This window comes from Pleurodeles waltl, chromosome 5 (genome assembly GCF_031143425.1).
Source record: "Pleurodeles waltl isolate 20211129_DDA chromosome 5, aPleWal1.hap1.20221129, whole genome shotgun sequence".
In the NCBI taxonomy this organism is placed as follows: Eukaryota; Metazoa; Chordata; class Amphibia; order Caudata; family Salamandridae; genus Pleurodeles; species Pleurodeles waltl.
The window spans coordinates 1,410,907,434-1,410,925,972 of record NC_090444.1 but is presented as its reverse complement, the minus strand read 5'-3'; the positions used below and the strand labels follow the sequence as shown (position 1 = coordinate 1,410,925,972).

The 18,539-nt window shown below is 41.7% G+C and overlaps 1 protein-coding gene across 1 annotated transcript in view; it reads right to left on the bottom strand.

Moving 5' to 3' along the window:
- The window catches only part of LOC138296504 (CD109 antigen-like), a 363,929-nt gene that overhangs the window by 287,140 nt on the left and 58,250 nt on the right, over positions 1 to 18,539 (bottom strand). The window contains exon 3 of the mRNA XM_069235675.1: positions 7,496 to 7,524. Coding sequence (XP_069091776.1) covers positions 7,496 to 7,524 — 29 coding nt within the window. The remainder of the gene's footprint in view (positions 1 to 7,495; positions 7,525 to 18,539) is intronic.

Genomic DNA, 18,539 nt, shown 5'->3' with positions numbered 1-18,539 from the left:
CTTTTACTTTTTGACATTGTTCCTGTGCAATAATTTTGCCACGAACATCAGTGTAATTACACTCAATGGCAAAATGGTGTAATTTCGGTAGATGCACGTAACATGCATAACACAAAAATCCTGAAATTGCTCAGATTACGCCAACGTAAATTACATTTTTCCTAGGTTATTTATGAATTTAAAAAATGCTCAGGAGTAGCAAAACAAATTGAAAGGGCTAACAGAAGAATAACAGAAAAGTAGAAGAGTATATAAAACTCTCATGATTACTACATAAAACTAAGATAATATTGTGAAGTGAGGCTTGACTGAATGTGTCTGTCTCTCTTTCTCTCTTGTGGTATGTATGTGGGTCTCTCCATAACTGAATCTCTTTGACTGTGCCTCTCTCTCCATCTGTGCTTGTGTCCATCTGTGTAAGGGTCCGTCTATGTGTCTCTGTCCACCTGACTGCCCCATGTCCCAACCTCTGTCTGTGCTCTCCTTCCCGCCCTTCTTTCCCTCCCTCTGGTGCCTTTCTCCTTCCCTCTGGTGCCTCTCTCCCTCCCTCTGCCTCCTCTCTCCCCCCTGCTAATCGCTCCCCCCACAACCTCCGTCCCTCTGTCCCTCTGTCTCCTCTGGTGAACGACATGGAGATTCTGTAATTTATTAGGGAAATGCCCTTTCTTGGGGCATTTTTTTGCGCTTTTAAACTGTTGATCTCCATACCAGAATTTGTAGTAGGTTTCTTTAAAAATATGGTATTGTCCTATTGGGTCCTTTATTTCGTATCTGTATATTTTCTTTGGTTTCTTGTTGCACTTATATATGCTTTCTAAGGTAAGTCTTACCGCATTACCAAACTATCAATGGTGAACCAGGGATTCCTCATAGAAACTAATTTACCTTTGTAGATCAGATGGTTTTGGCCTTGTGGAAGGTTAGTCACAGCTCTTATCAAAACTCTTCCTCCCTGGCCTAACAGGTACCCCCTCTATCTTTCATACCCAAGGAGAGCTGAAAGAATGGCAGGCACTTCAGCCATGAATTTGATTTGCCTGCTGTCTTTTTCAATGTATGAAAGCACTGAATCTACTGCACTACAGATAATTTTAACTATTTTGTCAAACCGCTTTCAGCAACAAAGATCGTCTTGTCTTTTGCTGCACATAAAGTATTTTCTAGTCTTCTCTTTGTGACCTAACAGATTCTGCAGAGAAGGGGGAAATGCTTCCATGGTTGGTTGTAAAAATGCCAAGAACTGAATGAAAGATGGAGGTCTAACATGAATATTTGTCTGATGTTTCATCAAGATTAGAGGTCTTGCTAAGTGTGACTGTGGTACTATTATGCACTATATTATCACCTGAAGAGACACATATTTGGCATATCCAATAATGAGGAGAGTACAGTCCCCAAATAGTCATTTCCTTACACCAATGTACAATAATACCTGCAAAATGAAGGCCACAAGCTGCAGGCAATCTCAGTGAAGTGCCCCAGATTAGGTCTGCTCTTTGGTCCGTTAATTGAGACATGCATGTCTGAAGGAAAACTGAATCTTCCAGTGGTCATCATGGGAATAGCAGGCAGACCACTACCAGCTGTGGTAGTAATTCAATGGAATGAAAGCCTCTTAAGTGTGATGCTCAGCGTCCTGCAAAGGACTTGAATGTTGTTCACCAACTGGCAGTCCACTACATTGCAATGATAGCTTTTCCTTCTTTTCTTGCATGGGTTGTCCTTAAATAAATGTTTTGGTACCGAGGCTGATCAGGTTTGGTTATCCAATTTACAAAAAACTATTGTAGCAAATTATGCTGCATAGACCAGTTGTACTTGCTTGCAATGTATCACTGTCTTCCTCCCTCTGTGGTCATCCATCAAAAAGAACCACAAATGAAAGCGATAAATTATAAATAAGAGACACCCTCTGGTATTTCAACATGTTGCAACAGCATATAATTATGCCAAAATGAAGTTGTAATGAAATGTCTTGGTAACAGGCTTCTTGATTATTTTAATTAAATCCATGTGCACTTTCGGATTTTCTTAAAACAATTCTATAATTAGTTCTTAACCAACTTCCATGAAACAGTCAACACATTTTGTTCCTTAAACTAGAACTTTTTCAGGGCTCATATTTACGATAAACTGTTTTTTCACAAATTCCATGGAATAATCATTAATCCCACATTTTAGCCTATTACTATCACAAATGGGGATTGTAGGATTTCCTATTTCTTTCTTGTGTTCTGCCAAAATTTTTGTTTTTTTCTGGTTTGGAAAATGGACAACCTAGAGAGATACTGCACACCTAGCAACCTGGTGCTAAATCTAAATATTACCAAGTTAAATGTGATAGCATCTGGCAGATGACACCCGTGTGGCTCTGGACAGAGGAGACAAACTGTTCCTCATTCTACTGGGTCCCTCTATGGCATTTGGTACACTCCCACTGCATACTCATTCAACATCTCCTCGAGATCGGAATCCAAGAACACACACTTCATTTGATCTACTCTTTTATGACAGGAAGGACCCAGTTAGTTAGCCTGGTACTGTACACCTCAGATGCCCATGACCTCATCTTCGGAGTTCTGCAAGGATCCTCCCTGAACCCGACCCTCTTCAACGCATGCATGATCCCTCTACCCACCATCATCTACTCTCATGACATCAATGTCCTCTCCTATGCTGATGACACACAACTGCTTATCTTCCTCATGGACAAGACCCCCATCTGGTAGCCAACAGAGCTAGGACCGACACCCGCCCCCACCACCCATGCCAAGAACCTCCGGATCATGATCAACAGCAACCGTGTCATGACTGCCCAGGTCAATGCCATCACCACCTCATGCCTCCATACCCTGAAGATGCTGAGAAGATTTCCAAATGCCTCTGAATCAGCACCCAGAAAACTGTCATGTGTGCCCTGGTGAAAAGCAAGTTGGAATACGAGACCACCCTCTATGCCGGGGTCAATAAAAAACTCACCAGAAGATTGCAGACCATTCAGAACTCGGCACCCAGAATCACTGTCAGCGCCCCACAATGTACTCACATTCCAACACACTTAAAAGAGTTCCAGTGGCTCCCCAATTACAAATGAGCACAATTCAATTCCTCACCCACACTTTCAAGGCACTACATAACACTGGCCCAGCATACCTCAACTGTCACATCTGATTTCACAAACCTTTCAGGCCCCTCTGCGCGTCCAAATTCCTACTTGCACAAATCCCATACATACTTAAAACAAAATATGGTGGTTTAAACTTTTCCCATAGCGCTTCTAAAGTGAGGAACAACTTGCCTCTACACATAGGAGCCTTACTTCCTGAATTCCTTAAGAAGCTGAAGGCCTGGTGTTAGAAACTGGGTCTCTAGTTGGCAGAGGTATGCACCGAGTCCAATTAGGGACCACAATCCTAGTCAAGGTAAGTCAGAATAAAATCCTGAATTATCCTGTGCTCACCCTCCACTAGTTTGTCACGGAGCTGGCAGGCTCCATTTAGAAGACATTGTGTAAAGTATTTGTGCAATAACTCATATAGTAACACAGTAAAAATACCACAAACAGTACTCCACACCAGTTTAGAATAGAAAATATTCATCTGAATAAAACAAGACCAAAATGTCAAGAATTCTATGGGCACAAGTCACAATATCACTTTTTAGAAGTTTAGGTAAGTCAATATTTGTATATTTTTAGCACAAAGTACCTGAGAAGCGTCAAAACTAACGATGAGGAGGGCCCCAGAGGAGGTGATGCATCAGAAAATAAAGTGATGCGTCAATGTTTCTGGCACTGTGGAGGTAAGGTGGGCAAGGTGATGTGTCGTTTTCTGGGTCCAGAGTCTTGGCCCTTTACTGTTGTGTGGGGATATTTTGACGCCCTGGGACAATGTGTGGAAATTCCAAGACACACTGTGATGATTAAACAGCCTCTACGTCGATTTGGGAGGCACTGCAATTATTTTCTTCAGCTGTGAGACAGGTGCTGCATCGATTCTGCAGGTGATGCGTCAATTTTTGTAGGCATTGCATTGTTTTTCAGGCACAGTGAATGTTCTTCCTCTGGTGTCTTTGATAGCCCTAAGACTTCTTAACAGGAGACAAGCTCAGTCAAACCTGTGGAGAAAGGCAAAGTCCTTCCAGCACAGTCAGGGAGCAGCAGGCAGCAGGGCAACAAACAAGAGAGCAGTCCTTCCAGAAAAGCAGTACAGATGAGTGCTTTGGGCAGCACAGCAGTTCGTCTCACAGAGTCCAGTTGTAGGTCTAGAAGTGTCTGATTTTCAGGGGGTCACAGAGCCAGTATATATACCCACATGTGCCTTTGAAGTAGAGGAGACTTCAAAGAGTGGTTTTGAAGTGCACCAGGTCCCCTTTCAACCCATTCCTGTCTGTTAGAAGTTCTGTGGGGGGTTATCAATCCTTTGTGTGAGGTTAGGCTACTAGTCTTTGAAGTTTAAGTGACAGTCCCTCCTCTCTTCCTGCCCAGGAAGACCCATTAGTATGCAGATGCAGCTCAGTGTCCTGTGTGTATGGCTGTCTGAGTGAAATGCACAAGAGGAGCTGTCAACCAGCGCACACCAGATGTGGATTAAAGACAAGCTGTAAAGCACAGAGGGCAGTAAGTGCAGAGAAATGCCTACTTTCTAAAAGTGGGATTTCTAAATAATGTTAAATCCAACTTCACCAGTAAGCAGAATTTCTCACTATAATTCCAACCATACCACACATGACATTGCTACTCCTTTCAGATTAGAAATTACCACTTAAAAGTATATAAGGGAATTTCCAATGCTGGCCTATGAGAGGAGCAGGCTCCACAATAGTGAAAAACGACTTTGGGTTTTTTCCACTACCAGGGCATGTAAAACGTATGAGTACATGTTCAGCCTTTTGCTTTCAGAGCACCCTACCCTGTGGGCTACCTATGGCCTACCGTAGGGGTGACATATTTAATAAAAGGGGAGTTTAAGGTTTGGCAAGTAGTTTTAAATGGCAAGTCGAAGTGGTAGTGAAACTGCACATACAGGGCTTGCAATGGCAGGTCTGAGACATGCTTAAGGGGCTACTTATTTGGGTGGCACAATCAGTGCTGCAGGCCCACTGGTAGCATTTAATTTACAGGCCCTGGGCATATATAGTGCACTTTACTAAGGACCAATGGGTAAATTAAATATGCTAATTGGGTAGGAGCAGATGGTACCACGTTTAGGGGAGAAAGCACAAGCACTTTAGCACTGGATAGCAGTGGTAAAGTGAGCAAAGTCCTAAAACCCGCACAAACAAGATCGGAAAAATGGTGGAGGAAGGCAGGCAAAAAGTTGGGGGAAAACCCTTCTAACAGACCCTTCTTCCAGGTCTAACAGCTGGCTTTTTGTGCTGTCCCAGGAGAACTTAGGTGTGGCTAGATTCATACCTGCTCTGTGCCAGGTTACCCCTATAGGTGATAGCACACTCTACAAATCAGCATAACATACCATAAAATAACATACCATACCATATCATTATATATAAAAAAGAGACATGATTCTTTGAGACATTGTCAGAGCTGCGTCATATTAGCATTAGGGTGGTTCACTCAAAGGTAGGATGTAATCACCTCTCTCATTTGTCATTATTGAAACCAAAGGCTAACACACTTACATTTACTGTGCTGCAATTATCCAAGGACCATACTGAGCTTCTTTTAAACTTCCCTTAGAAGTAATTTAGGCAAAATGTATGGCTTGTTTTGCATATGATTGGGAAGCCTTTCTGGGAAGAACCCACTAGAGTGTCCTTTAAAAATATATTCAATTTCATCTGCCAATGCATTTTCCCAGGTCCAAATTCACCTGTAATTAAATTTAGTAATGCAATCGTAGAGTAAAGATGCTTGCATTTTCACTTTTGGCTTTGGAGCCAACTAGCAATCTAACGCCTTAAAAGAGTTTGGAATTCAAGCACAAACAAAAACAGTGCATGAACTGCACAGCTCTTAATATGAGAAGGTTCTTTGATGTGGTAGCCTCCAAATTCATTTAAGCAAAAACTCAAGATAGAACTACACGCTAGAGAGTTTAAAATTGATTTCATAGAAAAATTACTATGTAGAAAAGAAAATGTGCACGCTTAATGATTCATGACGTACAGCCTACCCATCCATCAATAAATCCTATCTAGTACAAGCTACGCTCTTGCAATCAAGAGGAAATGTGTGTACTTCTGATTAGGATTTTTTTTTAAACATTGAAGGTTGAGCAATTGTGGAAACTCAATCCAAGTTCCAAAAGATGTAGGGTCTCTGGTTATGTGTGACAAAGACCAACTCACAATCTGTTGTTGTCCAGGCCCCTAGGGGGATCGAAAGAGATCTTTAAATCCCTCTTGTTGGCTGGAGTCTACACTTGCGCAGACATCTTTCAGAATTGTTTTCTCTGGAGTCGCATGATATTGGTGAACAGACCTGTAAAATGTATGAAGATGTTCCAAAACAAAATAGCAGTGGTGGTATGTGACTCATGATACACAGTTTTTACTTTTTGTAAAAACGGTGGGTTCTGTGTGCCTTTACATTTGAATTGTGTTTTACATCAGAAGTTTTAAAAGTTTGATAAATAATTACATATATTTCTATTGTATACACAGATCCATGTTGATGTTGTTTTATTTTGTTGGTATTTGTTTTTATCAACGGAACAAATAAAGTTAGTTGTAATCGTGTTAATCTTTCCAGGACCTGTCATGGCCACACGGAAGACACTGTCAAAGAACTGGTGCAGTGACTCAACAGGCCAAAGAAAAGGCACCTCTGTTGAGGAAAAGTATTTAATATACTGGTGATGCCTAATACGACCCCCCCAAAAAAAAAACACTGAAAATGTTGATGTAGAAAGCAACTAAGATTTATATTGGCAGAATTGTTCAACAATTTGTGCCCTAAAGTGAAATTTCCTGCTTCCAGCTTCCAAGTGCTGTTTGTTGTTTTCGTTTTGAAAGAGTCACCAGAAAATATATTTTTTTTCTGAGAGAAATGCATTTTTCGGCCAGGTTTACAAAATTTGATAGCTAAAGTCAGAAACAAATATATATCTCGGCATGTTATTTTTTACGTTTGCAGAAATGAAAAATCGTGCCATGAAAATGTGTTGTGGAATATGAAACACTGACAGAGATAGCATATTGGGTGGTCATTGGGGGCGGTAAAATGAAATACTAAATTATATGGAAGTGTAAATTATTTAGGACAATCTTCACATTAAATTCCGATTTACTATCCACAGATATGGATACATGAAAAACTCGGCCCTTGTAACTTTTAGGTAACTAAAACTATACAAAATATATATATCCCACTTAGGTGGTCATAATCATGAATGTGGGAGTCAACCTTTAATGATAACTGATTAGTTTTAAATATTTTAGCTATTTTTGGCTTACCTCATCAGTTACTCAGTCAAATACAATACATATATTGAAATCTTTTTTTTAATAAATGAACACAAACTTCTGTACTTACAGCTGGGAGGGTGAGCATTCCAATAGAATCTGTGAAGATAAAAAGAATTATGTTAAAGTCATGCTAAATGTTGATTATACGGTGCTTGTATGGGAAACGCCCGTAACAATGACTACATTGTTAATGCAAGTGGAACCACGCGCGCGTTAACAACGACTCCCTTTTTCTCTGCCTTAACCACGCATGTGATGAACAATGCACATGTGTTGTTAAGGCAGAAAAAAAGGGAGAGGGCATCAGGAGAGGACGCGGTCAGGTAAGTGGGGCTGGGGCAGGGTTGGGGGTTCGTTTTTAGGGGTGGGGTTGATTAAGGGCTGGGGTGGGGGTAATGAGGGTAGTTGGGCTTTTTAGGGATGGGGTGGGGGTGGGGGATCAGGGTAGTTCTGGTTTTTAGGGGCAGGGGTGGTGGGGTCAAAATAGTTTGGTTGTTGGGGGTGGAGGATTGGGGTAGCTTGGTTTTTAGGGGTGGGTTATTGGGGTAGTTTGGTTTTTTGGGGTGGGGAGTTCTGGGTAGATTGGTTTTTGGGATGGGGGATTGGGGTAGTTAGGTTTTTGGGGGGTCGGGGTACTTTTGTTTTTGGGGATGGGGGCTCGGGTAGTTTGGTTTTTGGGGGTGGGGGACTGGGGTAGTTCGGTTTTTGGGGGTGGGGGGTCAGGGAACTTCTGTTTTTGGTGGTGGGGGTCGGAGTAGTTAGGTTTTTGGGGGTGGGGGTTGGGGTAGTTTGGTTGTTAGTGGTGGGGGGATCAGGGTAGTTTTGTTTTTAGGGGCAGGTGGGGGGTCAGTTGTTTTTAGGGCGGGTGGGGGAGGTATCCAGGGTAGTTTTGTTTTAGGGGTGGCGGATTTGGGGTAGTTTTAGCATTAGGGATGGGGTACTTCTGGGCCTTAGGGCAGGAGGGAGGGTCGCATGATAGAAACACGCATGCCGTTCCCACACATGCCTTTACTAGGCATGCTTTTACAACAAAAAATCATTTTAAAGACATGCGTGGTAAAGACATTCGTGGTAACAACGCGGTTGTTGTTCTGACCGCGTTGTTCAGGCGTGCATGGTTCCAGCATTTGTTGTTCCATCATACATTCTGCTTGTACACTAGAGTGATTTCATAATGCTAGTAAGAGTTAAAAGCATGGCATTTGATATATAAGTCTTGATAAAAATAAATGTTTAAACAATGGTAGGAGGTCATTAGTGAATGAATAGGAATGATGCATATAGATACAGCAAGAGCTCCTGGTGTTGGGGGATGAGCTTGGAAAACACTGACAACCAATGTGGGCTCTGCTGAATCATGGAACAGTGAGGAGAGCAGCAGCATGTGAAAAATGATGGCTGACAATATTAATGTATCTTCTTCATAAAATCACAATGCGAGAGTTCATACAATTACTACATCCTCAATATTAGCAAAAAACTATTTAGCACAGACCTTGGCACATTAACAGAGTTTGGAGACATGGACGTTTCCATCCTTCTTTCTCCTTCCATCAGGTGATGAGATCTATATATATTTATTATAATACCGAGGCTCTTACGAGATTTCAATTGTGCATCTTACTATGACAAATTCATGATTCAAAAGCTGATCAGAGAAGCAGGAAAATCACTACCATTTTGAGATTTCTGTCAGCCTTCCAGTTTAAACTCCACAACACTTACTACATGAGTTTAGCTTCACAACTATTGGTCCATAAAGACAAAGCTGTTTTGTAGAAATATGTCAAAAGTGCCCTTGATCACCATGGTATGATACCGGAATGTCATTCACTAAACAGTCTAAGAAAAATAGTGTGCCCTATGTATGGTTTACAATATTATCACCCTACTGGCTTTAATATCACATCTATACTCAGGGAAAACATATTTTGAACACACAACCTCCAACATGCACGTGATGTTAACAGTTTCAGAAATCAGCATTTAAATGTATTTCTTTCAGAATTGCTAGTGTGACATAGCATGTAACCTTACAAACATGCGAACTGTATTTTGGGCTCAGTCTAAAAGATGCGTGCTAACAGGATTGGGGGTACAATATAGAGTACTTCACAGTTACTACATTTGTGTTGTACTCCACCCATACCAGCCACTGTCACCATCGACTGTCGCCCAGAATTGTGGAACATCACAACACACTTCCTGGTGATGGTGAGGTGTCGGAAATATCCCTATCCTACCACCAGCGAATGAAATGGAGAAATCTACATTCGATTATGGCTACTAACACCATGGAAACCCCACCTTCTTTTGTAGCACGTTAGCAACTTACTGCAAACCTTCCCAAAGTCCCTCTTTTAAAATTGCATAAGCCTTTACCCCTCTCCAAGAGCCTAGAATGCCATTTCAGGCACATCCCTATTGTAATCTCCCCTCTCCCAGTGCACGAACCTTGAAGAGAGCAAGTAAATGTTTCTCCCGATATATTACACAATTTTATATTCAGAAACAGGGTAGCCTGTTCAGCGTCAAAGCGATTTAAACCTCATATTTATGCAAACTATGCTAGGTGAAAGTACTTAATTTTAAGGAATCTTAAACATGCATTTTTAAAAGTATGAATTGGCTTCCAAACAAAACATTTTTGCAGTGGGAAAACGGATGACAATGTTACAAAAGTCAGTGGAATGTACTTTAATGCTTAAACTAAAATCTGAAAATTGAGCCAGAATTAACGAACTTGTTCAATCCGTTTGCCGTTCCTTTGGTAAATATATAACCATTCTAGAAATCCTGCAGTCTCTCACACAGAAAACGTCACACATTGACACGTGTTACGTGTGGTGCAGAAAAAAAGTGCGACGCTGCCAGTTGGTGTCAGGTGTTATTTGTACTAAGGGAAATTACACCCGATTCCTTTCCAATGGCCCCAGCCATATATGACTAGTGAAACAGGTGTGCATGTTGGTGTGGCCTCCCATTTGGAGTTTCGGAGAAGGGGCTATTCCAATACTTGGCCTCATAAACATTGCATTCCTCCCAAGAAACAAATGTGAGGCAGTATAGTCCAACAGACAGAACTCAGAGGGCACTACTAACAAGCATTTGCAATGCAATGGGTCTCGCAATATCTTGAGTTTGAGCTATTTTAAATGTGTAAATTCATAACTGACTTTTCTTGCCACATAAGTTGGTCAACCCTGCCTCGTAATTTCGTTTTTTCTTGCCACACATTTCCTAAAGCACTTCCTCTACATGCAGCAAAAAATGTTGCTATTTAGCATCTTGATTTAAATCTGCCATGGCAATTCCAAAAGAATACCACTTTCACCACCCCACCATCAAAGTTGCTGTCTGTTTCATACAAGAGTTTTGTCTTTGACAGAAGTTTTTTGGTCCTTTGGAAGGAGTGTGATTTGTGTTTTGACAAGAGAGGTAGTGTGTTTGCACCTAAGGATTTTAGGTTGGCATTCCCCAATAAATAAATACATTATTCAACAAAGTTGTCACTGGGATCGGAACCATGCAAATGAGATGCACACCTCTGCAGCAGGTACATGACACTAGGATTGTAACTTGTGATAGAGCGTTCCGTCTTAATAAATTACCTGTATTTGGACGTTCTTGGGTCGATGAATCTTTTGACCAAGTGGGGCTCTCTTCACCCGAGATTAGTAAATTTAATCAAATCAATAATCAATAACGAACATAAGCAATGCCCTGATCAACATAACACTTCACAATTAATCCAGAAAACATTTCGGCGAACCATGACCTTTCGGCCATGAATAACCACACCAGTTTATTCAAAGTTAATTAATTTATTTCCCTATATTAACAAAGCTAGCACGATATAAATGTGTCTCAACACCAAATGATATATGTAAATGAACATTAATAGCTGTCCATAACGGCGAAAAAGATGCAATCTATGCAGCATTTGAATAACAATGCATTCGATGATAGCAACGCAAACCACTAAAACTATAATCTGTAATGGGCTAATTGCATACATTAGTCAGCATAACAAGGTCTCAAATTGCATCGTGCAACAAATGAATCCTCATCTAACCTCAAATTAGCATCTGCATGTGGGATTTCATGCAAAAACAATTTAGCAACATTGATTTGGAAAACTCCTAACTAGGGCTCTTATCAAAAATCAGCAGTTGGTTACCTAAAAAGAAACACAATGCAATTGTACATTTTCCTTTCATATTTACCAAATTCAATCAGCATTCAAGGAAGTCTTCGTCTCACAGGTACCGGTTTCGATCAGCATGGGACGGGGCAAAGGGGCAGGGTGGACAGGGCAATTGCCTCACAGCGGCAAGATAAAAGGACAAAACTACTACTCTATGCAAAGGGGCAAATCGAAGTTAAAGTCTCTAGGGCGAGAATTACTTAAAGTCTCTTTCTCTCGATTAGAGAAAGCATCAAAGTCTCATTTAAAATGGCGTCGAACATCAATTGGCATCGTAGAAGATGGCAAAATGACGAAGTCGGCAAGATGGGCCATAATGGCTGCAATGTCCTGCAAATGGCGGGTAATGGCTGCAATGGGCAATAATGTCCTCAATGGGTGCAATGGGTAATGGTCGCTGGCTAATGGCTAATGGCTAATGGCTAATGGCTAATGGCTGCTTTCTTCTTGTGCACCAGGTTTAAATAATCAACAGTTCAAATCCAGTAGGGTCTTCCATTGGAGGGTTCATAGGTTGGCTTCAAATTGTCCAATCAAAAACAACAATTCACAAGCTTCTACTTAGGCATACATTATCCTTGGAGTCGGGAACGTAAGTTGCAACATATTTTACCAATTAACTCACTTTCAGAGCTTCCATTGTCTGCACCTGCAGATTGACCTTGGAGCAAAGAAGAAGATGCCAGGCTGGCACGAAACCTTAAAGATAAGCATGTGAACCGATCTCACTGGAAAAGTACAGCTTCAAGCAAGAATACACGTTTTATTAGCACATTAGAAAAACACGAGCATCTAAACCGTGAGACAAGGCAACTAGGCCGAAGCCTCCACTAAAGTTATGCTAAGTTAAAACATTTCAAACAAGCAAATCATGGCACACGTTTACGGTTATGTCAGATTAGTACAATTCTAATACATCACGTTATATAAAGCACGCTTATAAATGTTGGCGAACTACTCTGAGGGCACATTTGTCCCCGTACAATCTTTATTAGTTCGGTTAAAGTCACACTTGATTATTGCGGCACTACGTTTATGCGCTAATAAATGTAAAACCTTCATTTCTGCGTCATCAATCCCTCCTCTGATGACTATTTGTCATCACACAAAACCATTCCCACAAATTTTATTCCATTAAAATTCTGTCAGTTCTCTTTGCCTTTTAGTTCCCCTTGTTCTTGCCTTGTATTCCTCTGCCATTCTTTTCATTATTTTCTCTTCCTTCCTTCTTTTAATTCTTGCCATGATCATTAATATTCCCCTCTTTATTCCCCAAATCCCAAAGATGCAAATTAGTACTATTAGTATTCCCTGTATTATTTTTAGTAATATTCCATTCCAAATGCCACCAAGCCAATTTCCCACTGAAGCAACTCCCTTTCCAACCTTCTCCCAAACTCCTGGTTCTTTCAATTCCTTCAAGTCTGCACTCTCTTTTGTTAGATTTGCAAGCATTGTTTTAATCTTCACACTGTTGTCTGGTATATACGTGCAACAGTGACGCGCACCAAGCATTTTGCAAACGCCGCCATCCTTTGCTAAAAGAATGTCTAGGGCAAGCCTGTTTTGAAGAGTCATAGCTCTTTCTGCTGCAAGTTCAGCATCCATCAGGATTATAGCACCCGAAAACTTTGTCAACATGTTATCCACTATAGTAGACAACTTTCTTATTTTGATGGAATTCAACACAACTCCCAATGAAGGAATCATGGCTCCAAATATATCTCCTACCACAGCAGCTGCGGTCTCTCTTTTCTGGATATGATGAGATCCAGGCGTCTTTGGAATCACCGATAGGTCATCCAGTTGATAAACCTTTGGGAACACTATACCCAAATAACATCTCCCCCACCATCCCTTTGGAAGACGATAATAGGCATTATGCCCACAAATGTAATATACACCAGGTATGACAGGGTCAAGTCCGTTCAGCATGAATGTCCATTTGGCCTTAAAGATAAACGTATGTTTACATTCACTCGCTCCCACGAAAATGTTATCATAATAAGATTCACCACGATATATACAAAATTTCCCTACATGCCAAGCGTCTAAAGCTATTTTCCCTTGTGTTTTTATTGCGGCAAAAGCATAATTATCTACTGAAGTCCTCTTACTTAGCTCTTTTTCTAATTTCGCATTCATTTGTGCCCTTCTATCATCTGTGCGATCTAAAAAGCTTATTTCTACTGCTGAGAGCAAGCAGGTAAGGTTTTCCCTATGAGCGTGAGCTGTTTCAAAAGGTCGCATTGGCTCGAAAAATTCCCTCATTATTTTAACATCCCAATCTTTAGCAATCTGGCTTATTTGCGTTATTATAGGAACATATGCAAAGGTAACATCATAATTTGAGTAAAAATACTGTATGTTAGTTTGACCATAAAATCTAGAAGTTACTAAACTACATGTAATCCCATATGTAAGAGGCATGTGGTGATAAGTCACCCCTTCCTCTACCGATGTCGGTATCTGTGTACACACATAACAATCTTTCGCATCCATAGTCTCAACATATTCTGTTAGTAGTCGATAGAAAACATTATACGAAAGTTCCTTCTTATCATGCAAGTGTCTCTCATCTAATTCTAGTCTTTTCAATGCGGTTAGTTCAGTGACAGTAACAGGAGCAGAAGTAGAAGCATCAATTTTCTCATTCTCACCCTTACCACGCGTTGCAAGCACTATTGCCATTATTATTAGTACACATGCAATTATCAAGCCTATACACGCATATTTACAATATTTCACTCTACTGTTTTGTGTAGCGTACTTAGTCATGATCTGTATAGAATCAGAGAGCTAGAAGCACCTATAAAGAAACGATTTAGCAATTAGTTACAAAGCTGAACGAGCGCAATGTTCACACAGTTTTCTTCAGGAGCCCAGTCACTTATCGGTTAGCAGCATTTGTCTCAATTCTGCAATGACTCAGTCTTTTATCAGTTAGCAACGTTGTCTCAAATCGGGTTTAAGAGTCAATCAGGTTATCAAAGTCTTATCAAGTTAGCAAATGTCTCATCCGGTTTAGCAATGTCTCAGCTGGTTGTATCACGTTAGATTATAGCAAGCAATGTCATTTATCAGTTTTTCAGTCAATAGTGTCCATAAAACTTTTCTTTTCTATTGGTATCTCTTCTTCTTCGTTCTCGAGGCTAAGAGATACAAATTCGTCGGTCCAATCGTCATTGACTACATATGCCCATTCTGGACCGGAATATCTCCTGTTTGTTATCCTTTTCCTTTTCAATTTTGCATCTCTCTTTGTTTCTGTCTCACTGGTACTTTCCTCTTTGGCCAAATCTTTTTCTTCACTTGATGTTGGTACCACGACAGACACTTCCTTTCTTTTCTCTTTCACTCTTGGCCCTTCACTGTCGTTCAACGTTTCTCTAGTTCTTAGTTTTACTGGTGATATACTTGGTCTTCTCTTTGCACTGTGTCCACTTGATGGACCTGCGATCTCTTCTGAAGAAGTTTGAACAGTTTCGTTCTGTTCTGCCTTGTCCCCTCCTTCTGGGGAGTCAATCACGTTTTCCTTTTCTTTTTCTGTACCGTCTGCTTCTGGGAAAGCCCTCCTCTGATCAGGCTCTCCTGCTTCTTCACCTCTTTCGAGCCCTTTGTCACCGTTACTTTCTTCAGGCTCTTTGTCACTTTCAGCTGCTTGGTCGCTGTCTGAGGTTTCTCCTTGGTCTTCCCCAAGTGAATCAGTTGGTTCGTCCTCAGAGAATATTTCTCTCTCCTCTATTTCTGCCTGTTCGCTTCTAGTTCTGTTTTGCTCTGTCTCAGCGCTCGGCACTTTGTTATCAGGTACTGGCAGTTTCAGCCCTTCAACTTCCTCATCTGTGGGACACAACACTTTCTTTGTATGACTGGCGTGGATCCAGTTGGGAACTCCCGCACACTTCACAGCGGTAGTGGTCGTCAGGATCACTTGGAAAGGGCCTTTCCAACGGGGTTCCAGACACGACTTCCTCACGTGCTTCTTTATCACGACCCAGTCACCTGCTTTCAGTGTGTGTCCTGGACCTTGGATCGGTGGCAAGGTGGTTGCTTCCACCTGGTGAGAGAAAGAGCGAACCACGTCAGCCAGACCTTTGCAGTAGTCTAACACCATATCATCTGTAATATTCAAAAGCGCGTTTGCGGGAACTGCAGGAAGTCTCATGGCCCTGCCCATGAGAATTTCGTGCGGGGACAATCCAGTCTTTCTGTCAGGGGTGTTTCTCATTGACATTAACACCAAAGGCAATGCGTCAGGCCATTTCAAATTTGTCGATGCACATATTTTCGCCATTCTTGATTTCAGTGTACCATTCATTTGCTCCACCAGTCCTGAGGCTTCAGGGCGATAGCTACAATGCAGTTTTTGCTCAATGTTCAGCGCTGCGCAAAGTAACTTTATCACCTCGTTATTGAAGTGACTTCCTCTATCTGATTCTAAAGAGATCGGGAATCCGAAACGTGGTATCAACTCCCTCAACAATAGTTTTGCAACTGTAAGGCTGTCATTTCTACGTGTGGGGTATGCTTCAATCCAGTGACTAAAAATGCACACAATCACCAACACATACTTCAGACCTCCATGCACAGGCATCTCAATAAAGTCCATCTGCATTCTGCTGAACGGGCCACCCGCCCTGCCAATGTGGCTCACGTTCACAACCGTTCCCTTTCCTGGGTTCATCTGCTGACAAATGACACAACGATGGCAAACTGCTTCTGCAACTTGACGGAATCTGGGGTTAAACCAATCAGTTTTGAACAATCTTATCATGGCATCTCTCCCTAGGTGAGCCTGCCCATGATAGAACCGCGCTAGCTGCGATAAGAGACTATTTGGTAAAACAAATTTCCCTTCATTTGAAACCCATAACTCATCTGGTCTCTTTGTACATTGTGACTTAATCCAGGAAACTCTTTCATCCTCCCTGACGCTATTCTGTAATGCTTTTAGTTCATCCATTGTATCCACGACCTTCAAGGCAAATGCTTCAGCTGGTTCGAGCTCTGGCTCACTTATCAAATTCCATTCATCCCTGAGCAATATACAGTTCAAGGCACAAAATCTTGCGACCTGATCCGCATATGCATTTCCCAGGGAAACATAGTCCTGTCCTTTTGTATGAGCACTACACTTTACCACTGCAATTTCGGCTGGCATCTGAATGGCGTGTAACAATTCCCTTATTCTCTCCCCGTTTTTCACTGGGGACCCTGAAGAGGTCAGGAAACCTCTCTGTGACCATAGTTGCCCAAAGTCGTGCACAATTCCAAACCCGTACTGACTGTCAGTGTAAATGGTAACCTTCATCAATGTAGACAGTTGGCATGCTCTTGTAAGGGCTACAAGCTCTGCTACTTGTGCGGAATAGACTCCTTGAAGCCAGGACGCTTCCAAGACACCTGTTACAGTACATACAGCATATCCTGCTTTCAATATTCCCAATGCATCTCTTAAACATGACCCATCAACAAAAACAATTTGGTCATTTTCATCAAGCTTAGTATCCTTAATGTCAGGTCGGGGTTTTGTGCAAAATTCAGTCACCTGAAGGCAGTCGTGCTCGACGTCTTCAGCGTTCTCAATTTCAGCATTTTCACCGGGAAGCAAGGTTGCTGGATTCAACGTAGTGCACCTTTTCAGCTGCACATTCGGTGAGCCCAGAATTATTGTTTCATACCTTGTGAGTCTTGCTCCAGTCATGTGTTGCGTTCGGGAGCGGGTCAAAAGTATCTCAACTGAGTGAGGGACCATGACTGTTAATGGGTGTCCCATCACTATTCCTTCACTCTGAGTGAGGCTGATACCAACTGCTGCTACGGCGCGCAAACACCCTGGAAGTGCTGCTGCGACCGGATCCAAAGTAGCTGAAAAATACGCTACTGGTCTGTTTATGCCACCATGGGCTTGGGTCAAGACAGACAAAGAACATGCATCACGTTCATGACAAAACAATGTGAAAGGCTTTGTGTAATCAGGCATACCTAAAGCTGGAGCCCTGCACATGCATTCTTTCAATTCAATAAAAGCATCCATCTCATCTCCTTTCAGCTCAATTTCATCCAATGCATCCTTCTGGGTCAGTTTCAGTAAAGGCTTTGCTAGAGTTGAGAAGTTGGGAATCCATTGGCGACAGTAGCTCACCATCCCCAAAAACTTCCTCACCTCCCTCCTCGTCTTTGGTGGACTCATTTGAAGTACACTTGTTATTCTTTCCTTCATTATTCTCCGTGACCCTTTCTCTATTTGATGACCCAAGTATTTCACTTTCTTCTGACAGAACTGCAACTTTGAAGGAGACATCTTGTGTCCATTCCTTCCCAAATGGTTCAGTAGAGCAATGGTGTCGGCTGTGCAGCCACTTTCTGTCTTAGATGCAATCAGTAAGTCATCAATGTACTGTACTAGGGTTGACTCGAATGGCAATTCTAACGCTTCCAAGTCTTTCTTTAGAATCTGATTGAATATTGACGGTGACTCAGAAAACCCTTGAGGAATTCGACACCAACTGTAAACTCTGTCTAAGAATTTGAAACAAAAGAGAAATTGGCTGTCCTCATGAAGAGGCACCGAAAAGAATGCTTGTGACAAGTCGATGACTGAGAACCACTCGGCATCGCAAGGGACTTGAAACATTATCACAGCTGGATTCGGTACTACAGGGCAGCATTTAATTATGATGTCATTTATTTTCCTCAAGTCCTGCATGATTCGGACCTTTCCACTCGGCTTTATTAGTCCCATGATTGGTGAATTACATGGACTGCTTAACACTTCTTTCAGTACTCCCTGTTTTACAAACTCGTCAATGAGTTGGGCGACTTTCATGAGGGTGTCTTGTGCCATGTGGTATTGTGGGGTCTGGGGAAAGGTTACATTGGGTTTTACGGTCACTTTCACTGG